Source organism: Hetaerina americana, unplaced genomic scaffold (assembly GCF_022747635.1).
Source record: "Hetaerina americana unplaced genomic scaffold, ioHetAmer1.1.p SCAF_5, whole genome shotgun sequence".
Lineage (NCBI taxonomy): Eukaryota > Metazoa > Arthropoda > Insecta > Odonata > Calopterygidae > Hetaerina > Hetaerina americana.
The window spans coordinates 74,366,120-74,388,251 of NW_027287095.1; the positions used below are offsets into that span (position 1 = coordinate 74,366,120).

At 40.7% G+C, this 22,132-nt stretch overlaps 2 protein-coding genes across 2 annotated transcripts in view; both read right to left on the reverse strand.

The window, feature by feature from the left end:
• Nucleotides 1–22,132, reverse strand: part of LOC139693540 (cuticle protein 76-like) — a 263,851-nt gene that overhangs the window by 106,230 nt on the left and 135,489 nt on the right. The gene's annotated exons all lie outside the window — the stretch shown is intronic.
• On the reverse strand, nt 3,924–12,148 carry LOC139693539 (MAGE-like protein 2). Its single transcript, XM_071591738.1, has 2 exons — nt 12,116–12,148; nt 3,924–6,128 (listed from the first exon to the last, which is right to left on the reverse strand). The coding sequence occupies exons 1-2, from the start codon at nt 12,125–12,127 to the stop codon at nt 4,335–4,337; spliced, it is 1,806 nt and encodes a 601-aa protein (XP_071447839.1). The 5' UTR covers nt 12,128–12,148; the 3' UTR covers nt 3,924–4,334.

Here is a 22,132-nt window from a genome sequence, read left to right on the forward strand (position 1 = left end):
TTGCATGATTAATCATCAAGCATGCCAATATCTTATCCGTAGGCATTGTATAATTGAAAATTTTAATGGAATATTTATTTATCTTTTACTTTACTCCAAATGTAAGATCTCATTAAGACAGTTTATTTTAAACTGAATATATATTTTAAAAAAGATTACTGAAATATTATTTTTTTGAATTTCAGACATTAGATTATGGTGTCTACTACATATTTTATCTATAGTAAGGTTGAGGAAACTGACCTATACTTGTGATAACAAACGAACCTCGTTAAACCTCTGCGTTTCGGATTTTGATTGGTTCATGCACACTCATGACCACTTTCATCAAAGTTTGACCAATTAATGCGTTTCCGAGTGACAACTTTGCCGAAAAACTGTACAGCAGACAAGTACAAGGAGGTCTCGTTAGAGTAAGAAGATGAGCGCCTTACCGACCAGCATTCAGATTTTGAAAATGTTATCCTCCAGCAGAAGGAATTTTTTTTATGACACATTGTTATCGTCATAGACGAGATTGCCACATTCCTGACTGTATTAAGAAGGAGGCGATAGATTCCACAACCGCAGCTTTGAAACAGCGCAATGGACCTAAGAGTTAATAACTTTTTGTCTGAAATCTGATATGCTCAACAGAAAAAAAGCGGAGTACTTTACGACCACTCTGGGAAGCCCAAGTCAAGTTGAATCTTCAATAATCAGATAAGCTTTGAATGAATCACGTAGTGTGCAAATGTTTATATATTTCGAGGAAAATATCCCACAAATAAGCTAAAAAGGAAGTTTGAAAATACCATTGTGATTAATATCATTTATGTGAACCATTCCAAAACATGATTCACTGCAACCCAGCCCATTGGAAAGGTTATTGCCATGCTGCTGCCATAAAATGACTCAATTGTCTTCGCTATTGCACTACGATGGCAACATTGTCTCAACCCATGGCACCCAATGGCTGAGAAAAGGAACTAAATGGATGACATAGCATGGATTCATGAACAGAGACTCGAAATTGCGGTCTCAGTCGACCTCTTTAAAAAGCCATGTGCATGGACGACGTCGCTTCGTGACGTGACTGTTTTCAGTCGATGAATGTACCTTCGAGCAAATTAAATATACAATGCATTCACTACCATGGAGTCATCGTCATTAATATACCCGTCTGGAGGCGTTTATTCCAATGGAAATTCATCAAGCAAGTGGCAAGATCTTATTATCGTAGCCCTTTAGAAATTGTGTTAAGTAAGCAGCAGTTTTTAACAATATTTAACGGCACTAAAATCAGTTACAACATTGTAAAAGGAAACATCTATGGTACGCGTACTGTTCTCAAGACATTTATTCCATTATTTATTGCCTGAATGCATTCGTGCCGAGATAATTAAAGATTAATTAAATCAGGGCCCAAAAACCTATCCAGGTTTTCCTGTGGGTAACGGAGCTGTCCCACTAACATATTTTATAGCTGATTCTAATCTCTCCTCAGATCTTAATGATGCCTCAGGATTCTGGAATTTACTGAAGCAAATATCGAGTCACTGTGACGAAAAGTGTGCCATAGTAATGTAGGTGAGTCACCGTTCTGTATCACGGTAATCTGCATCGGCTGGCTAAAGTCCCAACTCTAAAGAAGGAGAATACGTCTTCAAGATATCACACTGTCTCCATTCTTCTTTTAGGCCCATAGTGCGACGAACAGACCAAAGTGTATCAGTTCATCAAATTCCAAGCTATAGCAAACAATTGATCACATCATTCAATTTTTCACCACGAATTGATACGAAATCAATCGCGCTTTCCCCACGTTTGCCAAGAGACGATGCAGTTGTTGCGATCGCTATGGCCTGAGGATAAGGAAGGTCTCTACTAGTATCCTTAAGTGGACGTGATGGATTTATTATGTTCCATATGCTAGCCCGAAAGAGCACGCAACTTTCGTTCGACGACTGTGTGACGCCTCCAGTTCGATTAGAACGCCGATCATTTTTACGACTCAACAGAAATTACCGCGCTAGTCCGTGGTGAACGGGCAATCTTCCCCATTTTCTGTTCTCGATCACTGTCGATCCTCATCTTTTCTTTCTTTTTTTGTATATGTACATCCTCGACGGATGAGGGGTTAGTAGAGAGTGCGAGAGGTGGAGCGTTCCCCATCGAGAGAGAAGGTATGCCTCCAGGGTCTTGAGTTTGTCCCTTTCCCTGGACGTCATCTCGGGGATTTATCCAAGGGTTGAAGGGGGAGGGGAGGAGTGAAGGCGCTGGGTCAGGAGGGAAGGGTCTCTCTTTAGTAAGTCGGTAGGTCCTTTCCCATCGCTCTCTCGTCGTGGGAACCTGGTCTCAGGGAGGGTAGGGGGTACCTTCACAATCGGGAGATGGCCCCTTCCCCCCCCACAGGGTCTGAGGGAAGGGGGACAGTGGGGGATAAGGGGTGGGGGCGCGGCGGCAAGCGATTGCATAAATCCCGCGGTCGAGTGTAGTTGGTCAGAAGGAGGCGGGGGAGAGAGGGTTCGGTGGGCAATCGTTTCGTACTTAAACAAACCACGATACGTGGGAAGGGAAAGGTGGCGCACGATCTGATTATAACTCAAATGCAAGCCTACTTTCTCTTTCCTTGGGGAAAGAAGAACACTGGGGTTTATTTTCTACTTTTTCACTATTTTTTTGTTCGTTCTTGGGTCCCGAATTTACATATCTTCGACTCACCATTTGTCATCATGCTGTAGTATGCGAAACCATAATTTTTAGCCGCAGGCATAATATGGTATTAAAAGTTGAATCTAGTTTAATTTTCATGTTTCATTGTAAGGAATATCAAAGGTGCATCTATAATCAGTTGGTCGTTTCGGTTATTTTTGAGTGGAGTATGGTCCAGATTGCAAAAAAGAATTTTAGTTAGATTAAAATCCTCACATTTGTATGCTGGAAACTTGAAGAATCTGTATGTGTCCAGGTGTAATTCAGAACTGGAGCTTTATATATCAGAGATACTATATACCAACCATGGTGTGAGTTAAAAAGAGTACTTTTATTGTTCGATACCAATGATTCCTCCGGACTATGTTACTAATTGCAAAAATGTTCATTTAGTCCCGATGAAGGATACCAAGAACGTCCTAGCATGCATATCTTCTTGATAGCTCGGGATTCAATGGCAAATTGGTTCTGGGTTATTTTGAGAAACTAAGTCCCTGCTAACATTGGAAATTTCATAATATCAATCCCTTTCAGACATCCCGCACATTCGAGGAAATTGATATTCGTAGGCACCATTATGCGATTAATTACAAAGCATTTTCATATTTTTCTATTTACAAATTTTCATTTGTGTTTTTGTGTTACCATAATTTTTGTGCGTTACGTTAGAAGAACACATTTTCAGTTGCCAAATAATTTCATTAGCTTTAGGTAACTACTGATTGGGAAGTTAATGTTAAATAAAGGAAACCCTTCATGTCCCTATTTTTGATTTACAGGTGGTATGAAAAATAGGTAGTGGTTGCGATTTTATTTTTAAGTTTTAAAATGTGTACCAAAGTCTAAGTAGCGTCATGTTCCATTGAACAACCAGTAAAATCTTTGAAGCAGAATCTATCAGTTTGCATACTGTCAATTTAGCTGATTATTTGATTAGAATAGTAATGGAGACGAAGTGTCAGATGATATGAGGTTATTGTAGTGGTGTCCTTATAAAAGAAACAAATAACTTTCCAGTCACACACATTTTTATTTTTCGGTTACATTTTTAAGTTAGCGAGTCGACTCCAGTTTTGGTATTTTATTATAAAGTATAAAATGTTATCGGAATCCAATCACATAAAAATATTATATATCTGATTAAATTATTTTCATCAAACGGTGTTGAACGAGCTGCTACATATTAGCTGCAATTTTACATGCATACACAACTCCCTCAGACTGATGTAAGAATGAATGATCTCATCATATCTTTTCAGTACGAGTGAAAACAGATTTTAGACAACTTTATACCTCCCAGATAAATAAAAGCCACAATTCAGCATTAACAGCAATCCATTCTTTGGAACAATTTATCATTACCAACCCCAGCACAAAGATCAAAGCCAACAAAAATGAACTTGAGACCAAAGATTTCATTGCTGTTTCAGCACCTCAGAAAGTCTTTCATTTGCACTCAATGAAAAATATCTGAAGATATTTGGAATACTAAAATAACGTATTCTCATACCCGTAAGAAAACAATGAGAATTAAACCCTCGTGCCAGGCGAGTCTTGGTAAGACATACCGTTTAAATGATCTCATCAGAAATATTATTTTTATATCTCTCACGATAACTCAGATCATAGTCTTTTACGGTTCACGCCTTCCATCCGCCACAGTCGGCACAACCGCTCGTTTGCCAACCTCCTCCTCCGCTGGCACCTTGGTAACTAACGTCAGTCTGCACTCCGGCACTCGCTTGGAAGTCTCCGCCTCCCTGCCAACCTCCTCCGTTGGTATTTTGCCAGCCCGCGTCGTTGTTTTGCCCACCCACATTGCCAGTTTGCCACCCACCGTTGTTGTTTTGCCAGCCCCCGTTGCCGGTTTGCCAACCCTCATTGTTATTTTGCCACCCCCCGTTGTCTGATTGCCAGCCACCATTGTCGTTTTTCCAGCCTCCGGCATACTGCCAGGGGTTTTCCATCTTCTGAGGGTATAGGTCATGTTTTGGGACTTGGACAGGAAATTTGACTTTGACGGGGTAAGGGATCGGTTTATGGATTGGTATCTGGACCTCCCTGTCGACCGGTACGATCTTGAGTCGCTGCTCTTCGTAGTGGAAAGGTCTGTCCACGGGATGCGGGACTTGCTGATGGATGTGTTTCTCAACGTGTTTCTCGACTGCCTCCGGTGTGGGCACGTTAACGTGGATATGTTTCTCCTTGTAATCTGGAACGGGTTCTGGAACCTCCACCTCGACCGTCTTCTTGACTGTCTCGAATTGGGGAACGGGGTGCTCTTTCTTGAGCAGGATGGGGAAGGGTTTTTCGACGGGAACCAACTGGGGGACTTCCTTCTCGACGACGATGGGTACCTCGTATGTCTTCTCCACGGTCTTGATCTCCGGCTTAGGCACAGGGACGTCGTAGTATTTATCGACGTGGACGTATTGCGGTACTGGAACTCTCTTTTCAACTGTGTAAGGAACCTCCTTATTGACGACGTAGGGTACGAGGACCTGCTTCTCCACCGTTACGTGGTACGGCTGCGGAACTGACACCAGGTATGGCCTGTCGACTGGGACCTTGACTTCGACCGGGTAGGGTTTCTCGACTGGGTATGGTACACGCTTTTCTACCGGGACTTCATACGGGACCCTCTTGTCGATGGGGAACGGAACGCGCTTGATGACGGTGACAGGCACGCGCTGCTCGACGTGAACTGGATAAGGTTGAGGGACTATGACTTGGTAAGGCTTATCAACATGGTAGGGAACCTTGACAGGATATTTCTTGATAACTTCGTAGGGGACTCGTTTCTCAACCGGTACGTGAACTGGGATTTTCTTTACAACAGGAACCTCGTACGGTTTGTCCACGTAGACGTTGTATGGCCTGTCTACCGGTACCTGAACTGGGACTTTAACCTTCTTGATGACTTCATACGGGACTCGCTTCTCTACGATGACCTCGTAAGGCTTTGGTACGGCGACGTGATACGGCTGGGGGACTGGAACCTTTATGTGCTTGATGATCGGAGGAGGTTTTGGTTGCCATGGTTGTTCGACTTTCCAACCATGCTGCTCCTGCTGCCATCCTTGGTCCTGCTTCCACCCTTGGTCCTGCTTCCACCCCTGCTCCTGCTGCCAACCTCCTCCTTGCTGCCAACCTCCTCCTTGTTGCCAACCTCCTCCTTGTTGCCAACCTCCTCCTTGTTGCCAACCCTGGCTGACACCTATGTCACCTCCTGTCCAACCACTCACACTAGAGCTGAAAGTTGCGGAAGTTTGACCTTCGATCGCAGGTACACCGTATGTGGCGTCTCTCTTGTTCTTGGATGCTTCATCGATCCTTTCTTCAGCCTTTTGCTTTTGCTCTTGCTTTTGCTCGACCGCTGTTTCCGCTTTATCTTCGGCTAAGGCGCAGACGGCCAAGCATAACAGGAACAAACACTGTTGGGAAGAAAAGAGTATCATGAAATGATGAACTTTTAAGAATAACTGCCTTCATTAAAAAGTCTTTGTTTCTACCTCATCGCAAAGTTAAAAACATACGTTTTTGGCTTTAATGTTACCAAAAGACGATTCAAGACAAGATACATTATTGTTTCCCAGTTTAATCATTCAACACCGGTAAAGAGCGGCTTGCCTACAAGTTATCATGCAAAATATTAATTTTTTATGGTATAAGTAATCATATAGGAAATTTCTCCAAAGAGAAGTAAGTCTTAACCCCGGATTTCTTGGTAACTCAATATCAACTGCAAGAAATCTTAATCCGTCCGTCGTTTAATTTTTCATTTCTTAAGAAAGGGATATGAATAAGGCCTTTGAGAAAAATATATCCAAAAATATTTTGCTGCCGTTACTGAAATATTGTTGCACAAATAAAAATACAGTACAGAGCTTCTATATAAAAGATAACAACCGGCAAAAAACAGAAACAGGCTCAAGAATAATGTGACACTTCGGTTCTTATGTTTATTGGAACTTGTAGTTGATCAAACTTGAATGAGAAATCGGAAATTATCAAGAACAATGTAACCTCTCTGTAGTATCCGTGAGTACTTTTACACTTCCAAAATAGATCATCCATATTTGTTTTTCTATATCATAAATGTCTCCGATCATGCTTTTAAAAGTAACTGGACAAAGGCAACTCGTTGTGAGACGCGTGCTCATTTCAAAAAATTACATAACACCCTGCGCGAGGAGAAAAGGCGGTATTTTGAGGAAAAGGGAAGATGAGGAGGAAGAAGTACAAAGCGTTCGTTTATGTATACAAATTTTTTTCCACATTGCCTAGAACAAATATTGCGCATGCGAAGCAAATTTCTAATTGCGGAACTAGGGAGAGGACTGAGGGAGGGCATTCCTCTTTGCTCCCTCCTTTCGACTTTTAGAAGGCCTCCCTCTCCCCTTCCTCGTTTCTACGCGAAGTCGGTCGGTCGGCTGCTTCGCAAGGGCAAATATTTGTGCGGACAGGGGAATGGAGGGAGACTTTGAAGCCCCCTCCCCCCTCCCGAGGGCTGAGAGAGGCACGACCTTGAAACCGCGCATGAATGAGCTTGCGAGAATTCGGAAGGTGGGCAGAAGCGGCGGCGCGTGGTGCAATAACCCCGCGAGGAACGGAACGTCGGAAACGGTGACTCTCACTGTCGTCGCAAGCCAATCGTGTCCGGAGGCAACACGCGCCCAGGGAGGAAGGGAGCCGTGGTTCGATTACCATCCGGAAGTTTTGTTTTTTTGTTTATCACGTTGTTTACTTTTGTTTCGTGTGGTTTCTTTGGCTGTTATTTGTTTGGGTGCATAAGCGGAAGAGCCTTCTAGGTTAGACGAGGACTGAGGAGACTGACTTCAATTGGTCGTTTGTTCTAGGTAATGTCCATACTGGGGAAAACATATGCGAAATTTAAATCTATGGAGTTCGAAGGGTAGATAATCCCTACTTTACCTGTCGATCAAAGGGCGAGTTTATTAGGTAAGAAAAAGCAAATATAATATGATGGCACTCAAAAATTGATTATATGAATACATTAGTCCATTAATTATATTGATTATTATATAGATATTGAGTTGCATAGAAATAATATATTTATTTTTTTACAAGTAATCGGAAAATAATGAGCTCCAATTCTTCAGTAAATGTATTATATGTGTTTAAAGGAGATTCTCATCCAAGTAAGCACCAAATCCTTACTAAGCTATCATTTTTTTCCAGTTAAATTCTGTAACTAATGGGAATGGCCACATTTCCGATTATTGACCGCTCAAAAATCAATTACTACGACATTACGCTATAATTACAGCTATGCTTTGAGATAAAATTTAGCAAAAAGGCATTTCAAAGAAATTTAGGAGCTTTTTCTAAGGGAATCCGATGGTATATTTCGATTATCCAATGGTAATGCATTTCCTTAAGCAAAACAAATAATTGAAATCCTATTGGCAAGGTGAAAATCTCTTTTGTGATTATCGTTTCAGCAATTCCTCTTCTACCTTTTCCGGATGAGCTCTTTCTTCCGTCGAAAGTTGCGTGCCAGGAATATAATGAGATGAGAATTGGGAGCGAGGTCATCCGGCCGAAACAAAACTTTCATCCTCAAAAGAGACTTCGGGGCAGACAGCGTAGATATCTGTATCTATGCGCGGGAAACATAAATCCCTGAATTTGAAATAATGGTACGAACGCTGGAATAGTAGGAAATTATTGGTTAAAGAACCAATGATATCCTGTGGCAATCCCAACAACTGCCCGAGGTTGCACACGACGCTGTTTCAAGTCACCACTGCGTGCAACTTCAACGAGTCTCAGTGCTTGGAAATTGGTCGTGTTGGACTTTAAGAATTATTAATTCACAAGTAAATAGTAGAGCATTATCGCAATTAAATGAGCGGAATTGAAAGAGAATGATGTTTGGTATTGTTCCTCTAAATTCGAAAAACTCTGAAAGCAGTATACAAATGTTGACACTTCCCCTCCTATTGACTCAGCACGAAACCGAGGCAGAAAGTATACATGCTCAGTCGGAATCGGTCGACTACGTAATAACCAAGATTCAATAAAAATTCTCATTCTTCATGGCTCATGCCTTTTCATATTTACTGCACAATTGATTGATTTCTGCTTTTTGCGGATGGAATCGAATAATGATGCATGCATCATAAATAATAAATTGATTATCTGTGAGCCTTAATGGAGGTCGAATGCGGTCCAGTGCGAGGAATAACAATTTACCAAGGCACGGAGCGTGAATAATCTTCGATAGCGGATTAATCCGTGACTCTCGATGAAGGGAATACGAACGTGCCAAGGCGTACGAAGAGCTCAGCCAGCACTTTACTCCGGCAGACCCTCCATAGACACTCCCACCTTCTCCTCCGCCCCACCTCTGCCTCAGTGTCCTTCGCCTTTTTCGAGCTCTCACAATCAATGAACGGACTCCAGTCATCATCCCGTGGCGGGAGGAAAGCGAGGGGAGCGGGAGAGAGATAGAGAGGAGGGAAGACCCCGGGCGGGGGAAGACACTTTCTCTCCCGTCTCCTTCGTCAAAATGCGTTAACTTCCCTCCTCCCTCCCGCCCACATTACGTATCATCCCCTCCTGCTCTTCCCCATCCCTAAAGAGCACTTTTTCCCGGACCGGTTTCCCGGACGCCTTCGTTCATCCTTATTTCTTTTATTTTCGGTGATTTTCCTTTCTCCTTCGAGGATTGAAATAAACATCGTGACGAAACGAAGGGAAACAGTTTACGGTCCATAGATTCCGCGGGGTGGACGAAGCGCTCTCGCCCATGGGAGTGGGAGGGCGGAGGGAAGGAGGGGCACGACCCGTTCCGACGACCATCCCTCCTCCGCTTTACGAGGAGTTCCTCTTCCCTGTCTTTGCCTCCCCTCCCGTTGCGACGCGACGGTGATCGACACAGTCGGGAGAATGCAAAGGGCTCCAATTCTTCCGATTCGATGCTGACCCGATGGGTGATTTCTTTGATACAATTACAACCCTTTATGATGGAAACAAATGAATCACGACCTTACTTTGCTGTCATTGAGGTTTTCACCGAGTTGCAAAGCATTTAATTAATTTTTTAAATTCTTTATGTCTGATTTATAAGCGATCGGATTATCGAGCAATGCAGATTTGGCCTCAGTGTTTCAGAGTCTGTTCTCAGGGTACAATAATATTGAAAATGAAAATTTCGGACTCGTATGGCCGAAAGTGAATGTAGGGTTGGCGTGCATCCTCGACTGATTTACTGCAATCGAGCGTGCATCGTGAAAGTTGGAGGAGAAGAATGACCCGCGAGATCATAATACTGGTTTCAGTAACCGAACCGACGACCGTCTCTAGCTTTCGAAATCACTGTATTCAGGGAATGCATTCCCTGCCTTAACCCACGAGACGGTGTTGAATTACTGCCACGTAAAAGTATTTGTCTCCATTTCAATATTAACCGACCATAATTTATGGAGAAGTCATTTTTATTAGCTTTTCATACGTTTTGTCTCTTAGGACAATAATTTTGGAAAACTTTTTGCTTCTAAAACTTGGGCACCTTATACTTTTAGGATCTGCTGCAACTTTTAAGACGTGTGATGGAAAAAAATGTATTATGCCCAAATGTAGCCAGAGATTTTGAAATTCCAGATTCATTGACCATAAATGCATTTTCTTCCAAGAAGAGAAATTATAGGTATTTTACTGACTAGAATAACTTTACATAAATTTTAGATCTATCAGTAAACACTAAATCATTCTTTTTCATGTATCTAGTAATTTTAAGGCATAAAAATTCTATGAAAAACATTCATAAATCATGCGTAATGCTATTTATCTAAGCACTATTGATACTATTTCACAAACATGAACTTTTTAGAAAGAACTGAAAGATATTAATTTCAATTTAATGAACGATACGATAAAGAAAAAATAGTCTTAGTTTATCCGATACGTGAAATCTTGCACCGAAGGAGTCCGAAATCTTCATTCACAACTTGAAAAACTTATGTTCAAGTAATTAACTTTTTAAGAATATTGTCTACAAACGTATGTTTCTTGAAAAATATTGAGATAATATTTTCTTAGCATTTAATACAGTTTCAGAAAATAATTACTTTGAAATTTAATAAATCAGTGAAAATTTTGCGGGTGAAAAAGAGCTACGTTGCATCAATGATCACTATGCACGTCAAAGAACGCTGTGCATCTACTTTCTTGAAAAGAATTCCCAGCACTCATTCTGATTCTTATCACAATCGGAAAATATAAATCTTGATCACTGTCAAGATCACAGCTGGAAAAAGTCAATAAATTTATTCTTCCCAGGACACATCTGGAAACTTGTTCCACCGGTCGAAAATCTTCCCGGGTGTTAGACAAGATTGGAATTCCCGGCACTTTCGTGACGCGAGGGACCGAAATCAAGGTTTACGAGATCCAAGCGTTGGAGGCGTAGCTATTTCCCGTGCAGTGCATCATCGAGGCTCGTGAGGGTAATCACTGACTCCACGCTCCACGGCGCGGTTCCATATCCCGGCATAATCTAAGGAGGAAGTCTCGCGACCTGCGCAGCGCATTCAAGCCTTTCCCTTTCCATTACCACCCTCAACCACCCTCTATTTCGGGACCCTATGCGGGCATCGCTAACTATATACCCAACACAATTCATCGTTGACACGCAGGAAATAATGATTGTGCAAATGCCCTGCAATTCCGGATATTGAATTAGCTACTTTGATGAAGATGCACATAGCGCAGAAATAAACCATGTTTTCTCCCTGTCTCCGAGGTGCGAGGGGTTAAATACATATTGTGGAAAATGATGAGAGTGAAATATCCTCGTCAATTGAACTCATAAAATGAAAAACATTTACCAGGGCATAGATGGAAAAAAATTGCATTCATACTGACGCTCGGGTAAGTCACTAAAATACGTAAGTGACAACTATTGTAATAAATGAAGGACGCAAGCACCCTGGGAGATACTGAATCTATTTGAACCGAGGAAACATTCTAGGGAACCACTTTAATTAACTTCACAAAAAAATTAATTGATTTTGAGTATATTCCAAGAGTACACAAATAATAATATTCAAATAAATAAATAACAATAAAATTAATAAAATAAGACATTTACGACGCAATTGAGCTACAATGTCACACTCACGTGAGGATGTACCGTTCTATCGTGACAACCACGGTGCTTAGTGCGAAGTCAAATCCTATTCCCACACCACGTCCGACATATCCTTCTAGATGGCGATCTTAAGGGTGTCGTCGGGGGGAGGGGGATGTGGCAGCGGAGGAAGGGTTTTAGGGTGTTCCGGTTCTAGGTAGGGGTGTGGGGTGGGGTGGGGGGGGGAGGGAAGGAGTGGTGAGTTCAGAGGTTTGGGTTGAGCGAAAGAGGCCTCAAGAGGCGCCGTGCATGGCAATTACTCACCGTCACCTTCATGTTGGCTTCTTTAGCACCTCGCTACACACCTCCCGCTGCAGTGCTCCTCACAGTTATGCCAACAAGGAGGTCCATCCATGCCAATTTATACGCCCGCCATTGCTCCTCCTCTCCAGCACTCACTCTCACTCTCCGGGGACCTCCTCCCGGTGGAAGAAGACCCATCCCCCTTCCCCCGTTGCCCCTCCTCACAACCAACCTACTCCCCCCCCCCGCTAACTTTCCCCAAAGGCACCCGCACTCACTCGCGCGCCCATCCCACACACACACAGACGAACCGACCCTCTCTCCGTACCGTCCCCTCCCTCCCGCCGGGGTCTTCCTTGGCCTCCACCCGCGCGTGTGTCTGTGCTCACGTGGCCTCCCTCACCCTCCTCTGCGGCTGCTGCTTCTTCTTCCGAGGGTCGTCCCCCCCCCCGCCCCCTTCCCAATCGCCGCCGGAACCACCTTGAGATCCACCGCGTAGAGTACTCCTCTCTCTCTCTCTCTCTTTTTCCCTCCCTCCATCCCCCTTCCAACTCTGCTTTCCATTTCTCTCGGACACTAGTCGCTTCGTTCCGGCAAAACATTCACCTAACTCATTCCCCAACCACCTTCAATTTAGACAGTCTTCCTACCGCTGACTTGGTATCAAGAATCTTTTGATTTCAGTAATGTGCAACATGCATGCATTTCTTTTTTCACATATGAAATTGAAAAGTTCTTTACACCAAGATATAACGATAGCAAAGTCGTCTTCAGGTATAAAACAAAGTAATCAACCCGAACGTCGGTTTGGTAGGTGATGGTAGAGATCACCCAGTACTAAACCCTAAACGGTGTGTGAAATTCACACATCAGGGTAGGGGGGGCCAGCTCCTTTTCCTGTACCGGTTATGGTTTCCCAGGAAGACCTGGTACCCAAAAATCACTTTTAGCTTGGGTGGAGCTGCAGGTGCCCAGAGTGCCTTGCCCGGGAATCGAACCCGGGACCTTCTGGTCAGCAGTCCAAGGCTCTACCCACTGGACTACCACGACCCACCATATATATATTTTTCGATATATCGATGATGATGACCCACCATATATATATATATATATATATATATATATATATATATATATATATATATATATATATATATATATATATATATATATACATTCAAACACGAAATCCCGCCAAACGGCGAATAAATACTCATATATACAGAAACATATATAAGGAAAAGGGATAGGAACACGTATAAAGGACGAACACAATAGAGGTGGGGAAGGCGGAATCGAACGGATCACAAGAGTAAAAATATCTCCTCAACCGGGACTCGAACACCGGATCTTTCCACTTGCCGGGCGGATGCTCTTAACCACTTGAGCTATCGAGGACATGTAATTTACCCTGAGATCCGTGGGTCTTATATGTCGCCAAGCGCCAGAGGGGCGCTTGGCGACATATAAGACCCACGGATCTCAGGGTAAATTACATGTCCTCGATAGCTCAAGTGGTTAAGAGCATCCGCCCGGCAAGTGGAAAGATCCGGTGTTCGAGTCCCGGTTGAGGAGATATTTTTACTCTTGTGATCCGTTCGATTCCGCCTTCCCCACCTCTATTGTGTTCGTCCTTTATACGTGTTCCTATCCCTTTTCCTTATATATGTTTCTGTATATATGAGTATATATATATATATATATATATATCGATGATGCAGAAGCATTCACGAAAGCAATATAACATTTGGTCGACCCAATACGATAAAACACAAAATAAAATAGGTAACACGTAGAAAGATACTCAAATTTTAGATTGTTTGAACTTTCGGCTTTCTCTGAGTCCTTCTTCAGGTCAGAATGTTGGGACTTCATGTCAGCTGGGAAGAGAACTACAGATGGTGCTTAAGGGTAGGTATTTAAAAATATCGGAATGTCAGTATATATGAGGATTCGCGAGTTCTCACCTCTATAATGATGGCTGAAACGGGTAGGGATTCTAGGATAGTCAGGGAGATACACTGGCCGAAGGAAAGGTTGTGCGAATTTTCGTGTGAAGGGATAGGAAGAGAAGGTATTGAGGTAGAATTGCAGGAGTAGCGGTGATTGTTCATTCGAATGGATGAGGAGGTAATACATTTGCCTATGTAAAAGGAAGTGCAAGGTTTGCATGACAAAAGGTAAATAATGTTTTTTGAGAGGCAATTAGCGTGGGAACGAGGTAAGAGGGCAATCTGATAAGTAGACATGTTTTACATCGAGGGCGGTTGCAAATAGGGGAAGTATGAGCAATTTTGTCGTGGGGGCGCCAAAGGGTTGGTGGATCTGAGAAGGTTTATCAAATTGGCGGGTCGTCTGTATGCGAGAGAGGGGCATTGGGGCAGTAAGGATGAGGTAGCATCATTATCGTGCAAAATAGGAAACAGTTTTTTATGAAAGGCTTTTAGTCTGTGGGATCTTGGGAAACAAGTAGTGCAAAGGTTGACTCCTTCGTCAGATGTGGGCTTGTTTTTCTGTGGTGTGTGAGGTCGGGTGGAGCGGTGGACAGGAGCATTTCTGGGTTTTTCTATTTTTTACGTTATATATATATGTATATATATATATATATATATATATATATATATATATATATATACATACATATAAAAATAGCATTCAAACAGAAGGTCGATTTGGTAGTTGATGGGGTAGGGTTTAGAGTTCAACGTTCACTAAGCTCGACGTCGTGTGAAAACCCACGTATCAGGGCAAGGGGATCAGTTCCATTTTCTGTGCCACTATGGTTTCCCAGGAAAACATTATATATATATACCAAGCTTAAGTTTGTCAGTCAGCCAAGGGGTTGCAAGCATTGCTGGGTGAATTGGAAATTCAGTGCGACAGGTATGGGATGAGAATCAATATTAATAAAACAAAGGTTATGCGATTTTCTAGAAAGAAAAAGGCTAAGCTTAACATTAGAATAGGAGGGCAAAAACTAGAGCAGGTAGAACAGTTTACGTATCTCGGTAGTATTTTGGACCAACAGGGTCAAAGTAGTAGGGACGTAAGGAGAAGAATTGCGCTAGGCAAAGAGGCTTTCACAAGGAGGAGGGAGTTGATGACAGGGACGTTGAGTAAGGACGTTAAGAAAAGACTCGTAAAAACTTTGATATGGAGCGTAGCTATGTACGGTGCGGAAACGTGGGATTGAAGCAGGAGGATAGACGTATGTTGGAGGCCTTTGAAATGTGGGGGTGGAGAAGAATGGAGAAGGTGAAATTGACAGAGAAGAAAACAAATGAGGAAGTACTTGGTATGGTGGGCGAAGAGAGGGGTTTGTTGGGAGCAATCCTACGGAGGCAGGAAAAGTGGATGAAGGGGGTGTTGACCGGCAGTGGGATGTTGAAGACTGTGATAGAGGGGAGAATGTTGGGCAAAAGAGGGAAGGGAAGGAACAGGATAGGGATGTCGGACGGGATGAAGGGAGGAAGAAAGTACTCAGAGATGAAGAGGGACCTGATATAGAGTAGGATGGTGGATTTCGTGTTTTGTTAGGAGTAATAAAATGTTTTTTTGGTAGTTGTGTCCATCCATAAACCTACCTTAACCGGTAGATTACCTTAAAATATATATATATATATATATATATATATATATATATATATATATATATATATATTAATGTATAACACTTAGCAATAGTGGACACAGACAAAAACACAGAAACAAACAAAAAAGAGACTCACTATTTTTCGAATTTTCGGTGGTCGTTACCACCTTTATCAAGGAAGAGAGGGACAGAACTGTCTGTTCTGTCCCTCTCTTCCTTGATAAAGGTGGTAACTACCATCGAAAATTCGAAAAATAGTGAGTCTCTTTTTTGTGTGTTTCTGTGTTTTTTTCTGTGTCCACTAGTGCTAAGTGTTATACATTATTATTCACGTCCGTGAGACTTTCAAAAAGTGTTATATATATATATATATATATATATATATATATATACATATGTATATATATATATATATATACATATGTATATATATATACACATTTATATTATAGGTATATATATATATATGCACACATAGTGTAAAATATCGCCAACACGCCAAGGGGCCTACTATTTGTCGTGCGTTCAGAAGGAAGTGTTACATTATTAGTTCGTATTGCCGCGTAAATGGTACTCAGGTAGGGCTCCAATAGCCTCAGAAAAATTCTGTCACCACCAGAATACAAATCCAGACCACTGGGAGGACTACGAACGCACCAATCTGAATGCCAAGTAAATAATATTTGAAAGGTTGAGCCTGAGGATGAGGGCAGCAATGCCCAAGTAGAAAATGAAGAGTGGACTTCTCTACCGAAACGAACGTTTATAACCAATGGTATAGAAAAAGGATAATCTTCAGAAAATGAGATTCTTGGGTTTTAATTTTTTCTACTTATTTAATATTTTCTCTTTTCTTTCTTTTAAAGACTTTTTGTTTATCCTAAAAGTCTGCTTTATACAATATTATGCATATGCCTATAGACGTGACGCCAGTTTCACAGCTCCCCCCTGAGGCGCCAGGAAAGAGATAGAGCGGGAAAAGACATTTAAAATCTGCGCCTTATTACGGAAATACAATGACTGACGATAAAATACTCATGTGAGTTTTTTTTCCTTAGGAACGATAGAACAAGAATTTAAAACTAATAAATGTATCAGCAATGTTTTAGTGTCAGTTAGCATCAGAGTCGTGAGCGATGGGAAGATGCCCGCCGACTCCAGGTAGAAAAATATCAGTCTGATTCCTCAGCTTGAAGACCTAACTTTCTAATAACTATACTGGTGGTCAGATCCGCTGACGAAGTAAGCTCATAGCTAATTTGAATGCAAGTGGAATAAGCTGGGGTTAATGCATAATAATATCTCGCACACACTTCGCGGTGTAGTCGATGTGCATTACGATATACCTCAACGCTGAGCAATAATTAGTTGTCCATAAATGACGCCGAGAAATTTTTGGATTCAACATACTTTGATCCCATGGTCGCATACCTTCAGAGCTATTGAATTCTCCCAAAAGCCATCGCGCTAGTTCCATTTACATTTTTTCCTTGCGAATATTAAGGAAACGTTTTTCAACGAAATTATCAAAATATACTAATTAAATTCGGCTGGAGTCATAGCAGGTCACGCTCACCTGGAAGAACGCAGGAAGTGTTCTGATTTAGCAAAATTTTCGAAGCAGGGAAAATAATAATTCATCTTCATCTCTTGATAGCGAGCCTATTGCCATGCCTGCTGTCGCAGTATCATCCTCAACGGCACGGTGATAAAGAACTTTCCCTCAGCACGCGATGATCTGTTCGCTAAAAGAATCATTGGTGAGACCGAATCTCATGCTATCAACCATTTAGTTGATTGAATTACCGGTAAATTTTTATCCCTTTTATAATTTATCATGTCCGATTCTCTTCCAAAGAAAATGTCTATCGCGATATCATTTTTCGCCCTGTTGGGTGATTTATTTTAATCAAAGATTAAGATCATCTCACTCGTTAGCACCCGATTTGTTCAATTCTATAATTTTGGAGATTATAATTTACTTCTAAAAGAATAGAAAAGGATCCGGTGTTATCCCCTCTTCCCTGCCTGGTGTTATTACCGCCATTGGGTGTTATAAAGACGTATTAACTTCACGTTTCATAAAACTTGTTTCTTCAAATATCAAATCATCAAAAAAATATTTACCTGCCAGTTTTAAGAATGTTAGATGCTGAAATATCTTTCCCATTGCACTTTTCGGCGGAAAGGTTTACCTCCTGGCTGCTATTTTACGGCGTGGTATTATTTTTACCATAGCTAATGAAAACATTTTGGATGTTCGATGATATACTTCAAAGACATAGTTCATCTACATCTACTTTAAAAAGATATTCTAACTTTTAGAATGGGGTTACATAATATATTTCAAGGAAATAACTATGTAATATAAAAATACATATTTTTCATACCTTATTCTAATTTCTCTTTTTTTAAATTTCGACTGATGTTGCTCATATAGTAATATAAGTTAATATATTATAAACTCGCTTTAATACACACTGACCTGACTGGGTAGAATTATAGCTAGGCCATGGATTGACCAATCAACAAGGAAGGTAGTATACTGATTTCTGGCCGTATTTTATTCTCTCCAATTGAGTAATGAGATAAGATGTGAAAAAATGTCAACAGATTCGATGAGAGTCTGTGACCTTAATATCCAATCCAATCACGCCCACAATGGCGTGATTTGATTGGCTTTTCATATTAACTAGCAAAAACTCCGGATCATGTGCTAAATTTATTACCCTCTCACACGTTTTATCAAGCCGTATAGGAATACGCAAAGTACTAAAAATAATAAAAGACCAACCTAGGAAAAAAACTCCATTTCCTGGAACATATCCGGAAGTGTTCTCAAACTGGCTGACCCTAGGTACTGAATATTGGGTTTATATCCCTCTCAATGCTTAATTCAATTCTGTCAGTATGCCGGAAGGTGGTCAGTACTGTTTTGGTGAACAGAACCTTTCAGAAATGATTCATATGCCCCAAGTATTTAATCCTCGGAACTCTTATGTAACCTAAATTACACTTTTCGTGGCGTCTTTCAATTACAGAACGACTTCGAGGCACGGCCAGCAACGAAGAAAATTGCATTAGCACGAGAGCTCGATCGATTACTTTGAAGATGTGAATCACAAAGTTTCAGGCGTAACATAGTGGAAATCCTTCATGATGGTCCTAAAAATGTTACGACGTAATAAAGCCTAGGTCTTACTCAAACTTTTTTAAGTGGGAAAGCTAAGTATCTTCTTTCATCATTTTGGAAAGGGAGTGGGAACATCGGGAGGAAGTATTGAAGCGGGGCCGGATTTCAAAGCGACGTGCGGGGAAAATGTTGGGGGTTTTAACGAGCGTGCCGTCTTTTCGGGTTGTCTCCCATATAAATGTCAATTGCACCGCAATTGTAATAATGTAAGAATTGGGCAGAATATTTCATAAATGGAAATGTGAATGGTGCGTGGGAAATACGGATAGGGATGATGACAAATAATCTGAAAGCGTATAAGAATAGACTATTTCCCTGAGTGGGAAGATGAATTAAAGGTGATTGTCGGCAGTTGAGAAACCAACATACAAGAGATCAATTTAAAATAATAGGTTCAGTGGAAAATGACATTTACATAGAGAATTAAATGAAATCCGATGTATCATATAAAAGAAATAGAATGAATTAGAAGGAAATAGGATGATATACTGGAAATGGATGATGAGGGCAGAGCAAGGAGATGGAGTGGAGTGAATGCAGTAAAAAATAAGAGTCGTGATACAGTCTGTGTTGAATGCGGAGAAAGATACTGTTGGAGGGAGTTTATTATTTTGTAGTTTCTTTCTTAGATTGAGGATTTGATCGAAAGAGAAAGATAATCCATAAAAATTGGGATGCTCAAATGTATTTTTTTTGATTTGCAGCCAGCCATCGGGAGCAGCCCGGTCAAATGCATGTTTGACACATGGTCTCCGAACTGAGCCTGGAAAGTCAATCTTCAGAAATATTGGTTTCAATTTCTTTGAGCAAGCGTATGTATATTCTGTTGTCGTAATAAAAGGTAACTTTAAAATACTCACTTAGGCGAGCATACGTTATTTCAGAATAATTCTTCTATTAAAATGATCTTGCATATTTTATATTTTTCCTTTAAAAGGAGAAAGCCAGCTTTCTAAACTATTTTTGACCGGTAATACGGAACATCCGGTCAGCCTTCTTGGTTAAAATCTTAAATGCAGTTATGGCAACGTACCAAATCAATACTTTTTAGCCCATTTTTGAGCTTCGTTTGAGTAAATACCGGTTTCCGAGTATCGTACAGATAGATCCCTGAAAATTAGATCAACATTTTTTCAATCGTGTGTGTAATTTTTATCTTTCGACCAGGTTAAGCATATGAACCATTTGATATTTTTAATACCAAATGAATCGTTCAAGGGTACCGCGATCATAATATTTGTTGTTACAACTACTCAGTAGCCACGGCATAAAACAAAGACCATCAGCATGATGCTATAAAAATGAGGTCAAAAATGTTAAGGAATTTCTGAGGTGACTTCAATAATAATGCATGGAAATCTCATAGGTGAAATCCATTCCAAAGGCTTTGAGGATTTGACGACCTTGCGGCGAAGTCTAGCTAAGCAAGAAAGCGTGGAGTCGCCGCGACCTTGGCGGATAGGCGAGGACGCTTAAAGACCATACATATCGTCGTTATCAAAACAATCAATACAATTTTGCTTCACATCAGCGAGATTAGTGATTATTTTGCGGGAAGAATACTGAAGCGCAAGTTCCATGCCCTCGCCTAAAGTCCAAAAGTTGCAAGCTGGCAACTAAACACAGCCAAAGCGGTCAATTCGAATTTATAGAAGCTGCCTAGTAGATTAGTACAATCTCGCTCGTAGTTCATCTTCGACAAGTAAATAAGGTAATTAATGCAATACTTTCACCACCATCACAGTTGATTTATCTTTCAAAGTTTTATTGACATCGTACTCTATTAGATACGGCCAAGGTGTGTGGCTGGAGGGAATTACAAGCCAGATTTTGTAACTGAATATCACCAACGTGTTAAGGAGTACTGAGATTTTGTCATGAGAAAACCATTATAGTTATATATGATAAATTTTGTATATAAAAATTTCATTCGCTATAATATCTATGTTTTAAGTACTAATGGCCATCCAAGCAAGGCAGGCTGCAAATAATGCCAACGATGCGATAATAGAGACATAGTATTGGCTACAAACTAGACTAGTCGGAGCTATCCGAGTTTTCCTCAGCATCTTCCATAGAAATTAATTTGAAGCATAATTTTAAGGGGAAAAATTTACTTCTAATGTCCCTCCGTTCTCCTGATAATCTGTATACCCTTATTTTCATCATCTTTCCTGAAGTGATAAGGAGAGGTTAATATTGTGTTTTAATATCATTAAAATAACGAATCACTTCCAATTTATGCAAGAGATTTGACCCAAAATTAAACCTTCGGTCTCTTAGTTCCAGCGTAGCTATATCAGTGATGCTAAGTAGACTATTTCAAAATTCGAACTTGAATCTACCTCCTCTTCGCTGCATGCGATGTAATTCGCCAATCATGCATACCTCTGTACGCTGGCTACATTTTTTTAAAAATTTAATCTATATTAGGTAGGGAAGATTACTCAATGATTCTTGTGAATTACACAACACTTCCTCTGGTTGGCACAACACCATTCCATGCTTCATTTCTTAATACTTCACACCTGTCCACATCTCATATAAGTTTTCTATTAGGAAACTGAAGGTCGTGAAAACGGTGGACACTACCGAAGGAAGAGTTAATCGATAAAATAACTTTTTCCAAACGCTTATAAAGGGAATATTACCAAGTAATGTTACAGGCTTCAGCAAATTTATTTGTTACTGAATAAACGCATTACTTTATCCACGTATTCGAGTAATGTAGGCCCGAAAAATACTCGTTGAAACAGGTCAGAAGGAGAAATAATTTAAAAAATTAAACAAAAAAATAGTACTAAGCTTTTTTAGAATGTTACCAAAATGCCATAAAAATAACAACAAAATTCAACAATAAAATGATAGCAAAGATGAAAATGGCATTGAATTAAAAAAACAATTCATGCATGAGTGAAAACTATTCATAATAGGAAGGTTCACTTCGAATGGCGTGATAGCTTATTTCTAGTTACTCTTGAGCGGTATATTCCGATTATTAGAAGAACTGCTTCGAATTGATGCAGATTTGTTAAAAAATGCAGATTGATCAAGCATTAGAGAAGCAAAGTTTGGTTCCTTAAAAAAAAGTGTTCCTGCTTTTTATAAAAAAGAAAAAGCTTGACCTGGTTTGACGTAGTTTTTAACACAAACGTGGAAGTTGTGAAGTCACAAAACTGAGATAATTTTACGGTGGTACTCGAAGAACTTTCAAAATGCACACCTACGACTGAAACCGTTTATGCAACTGAAA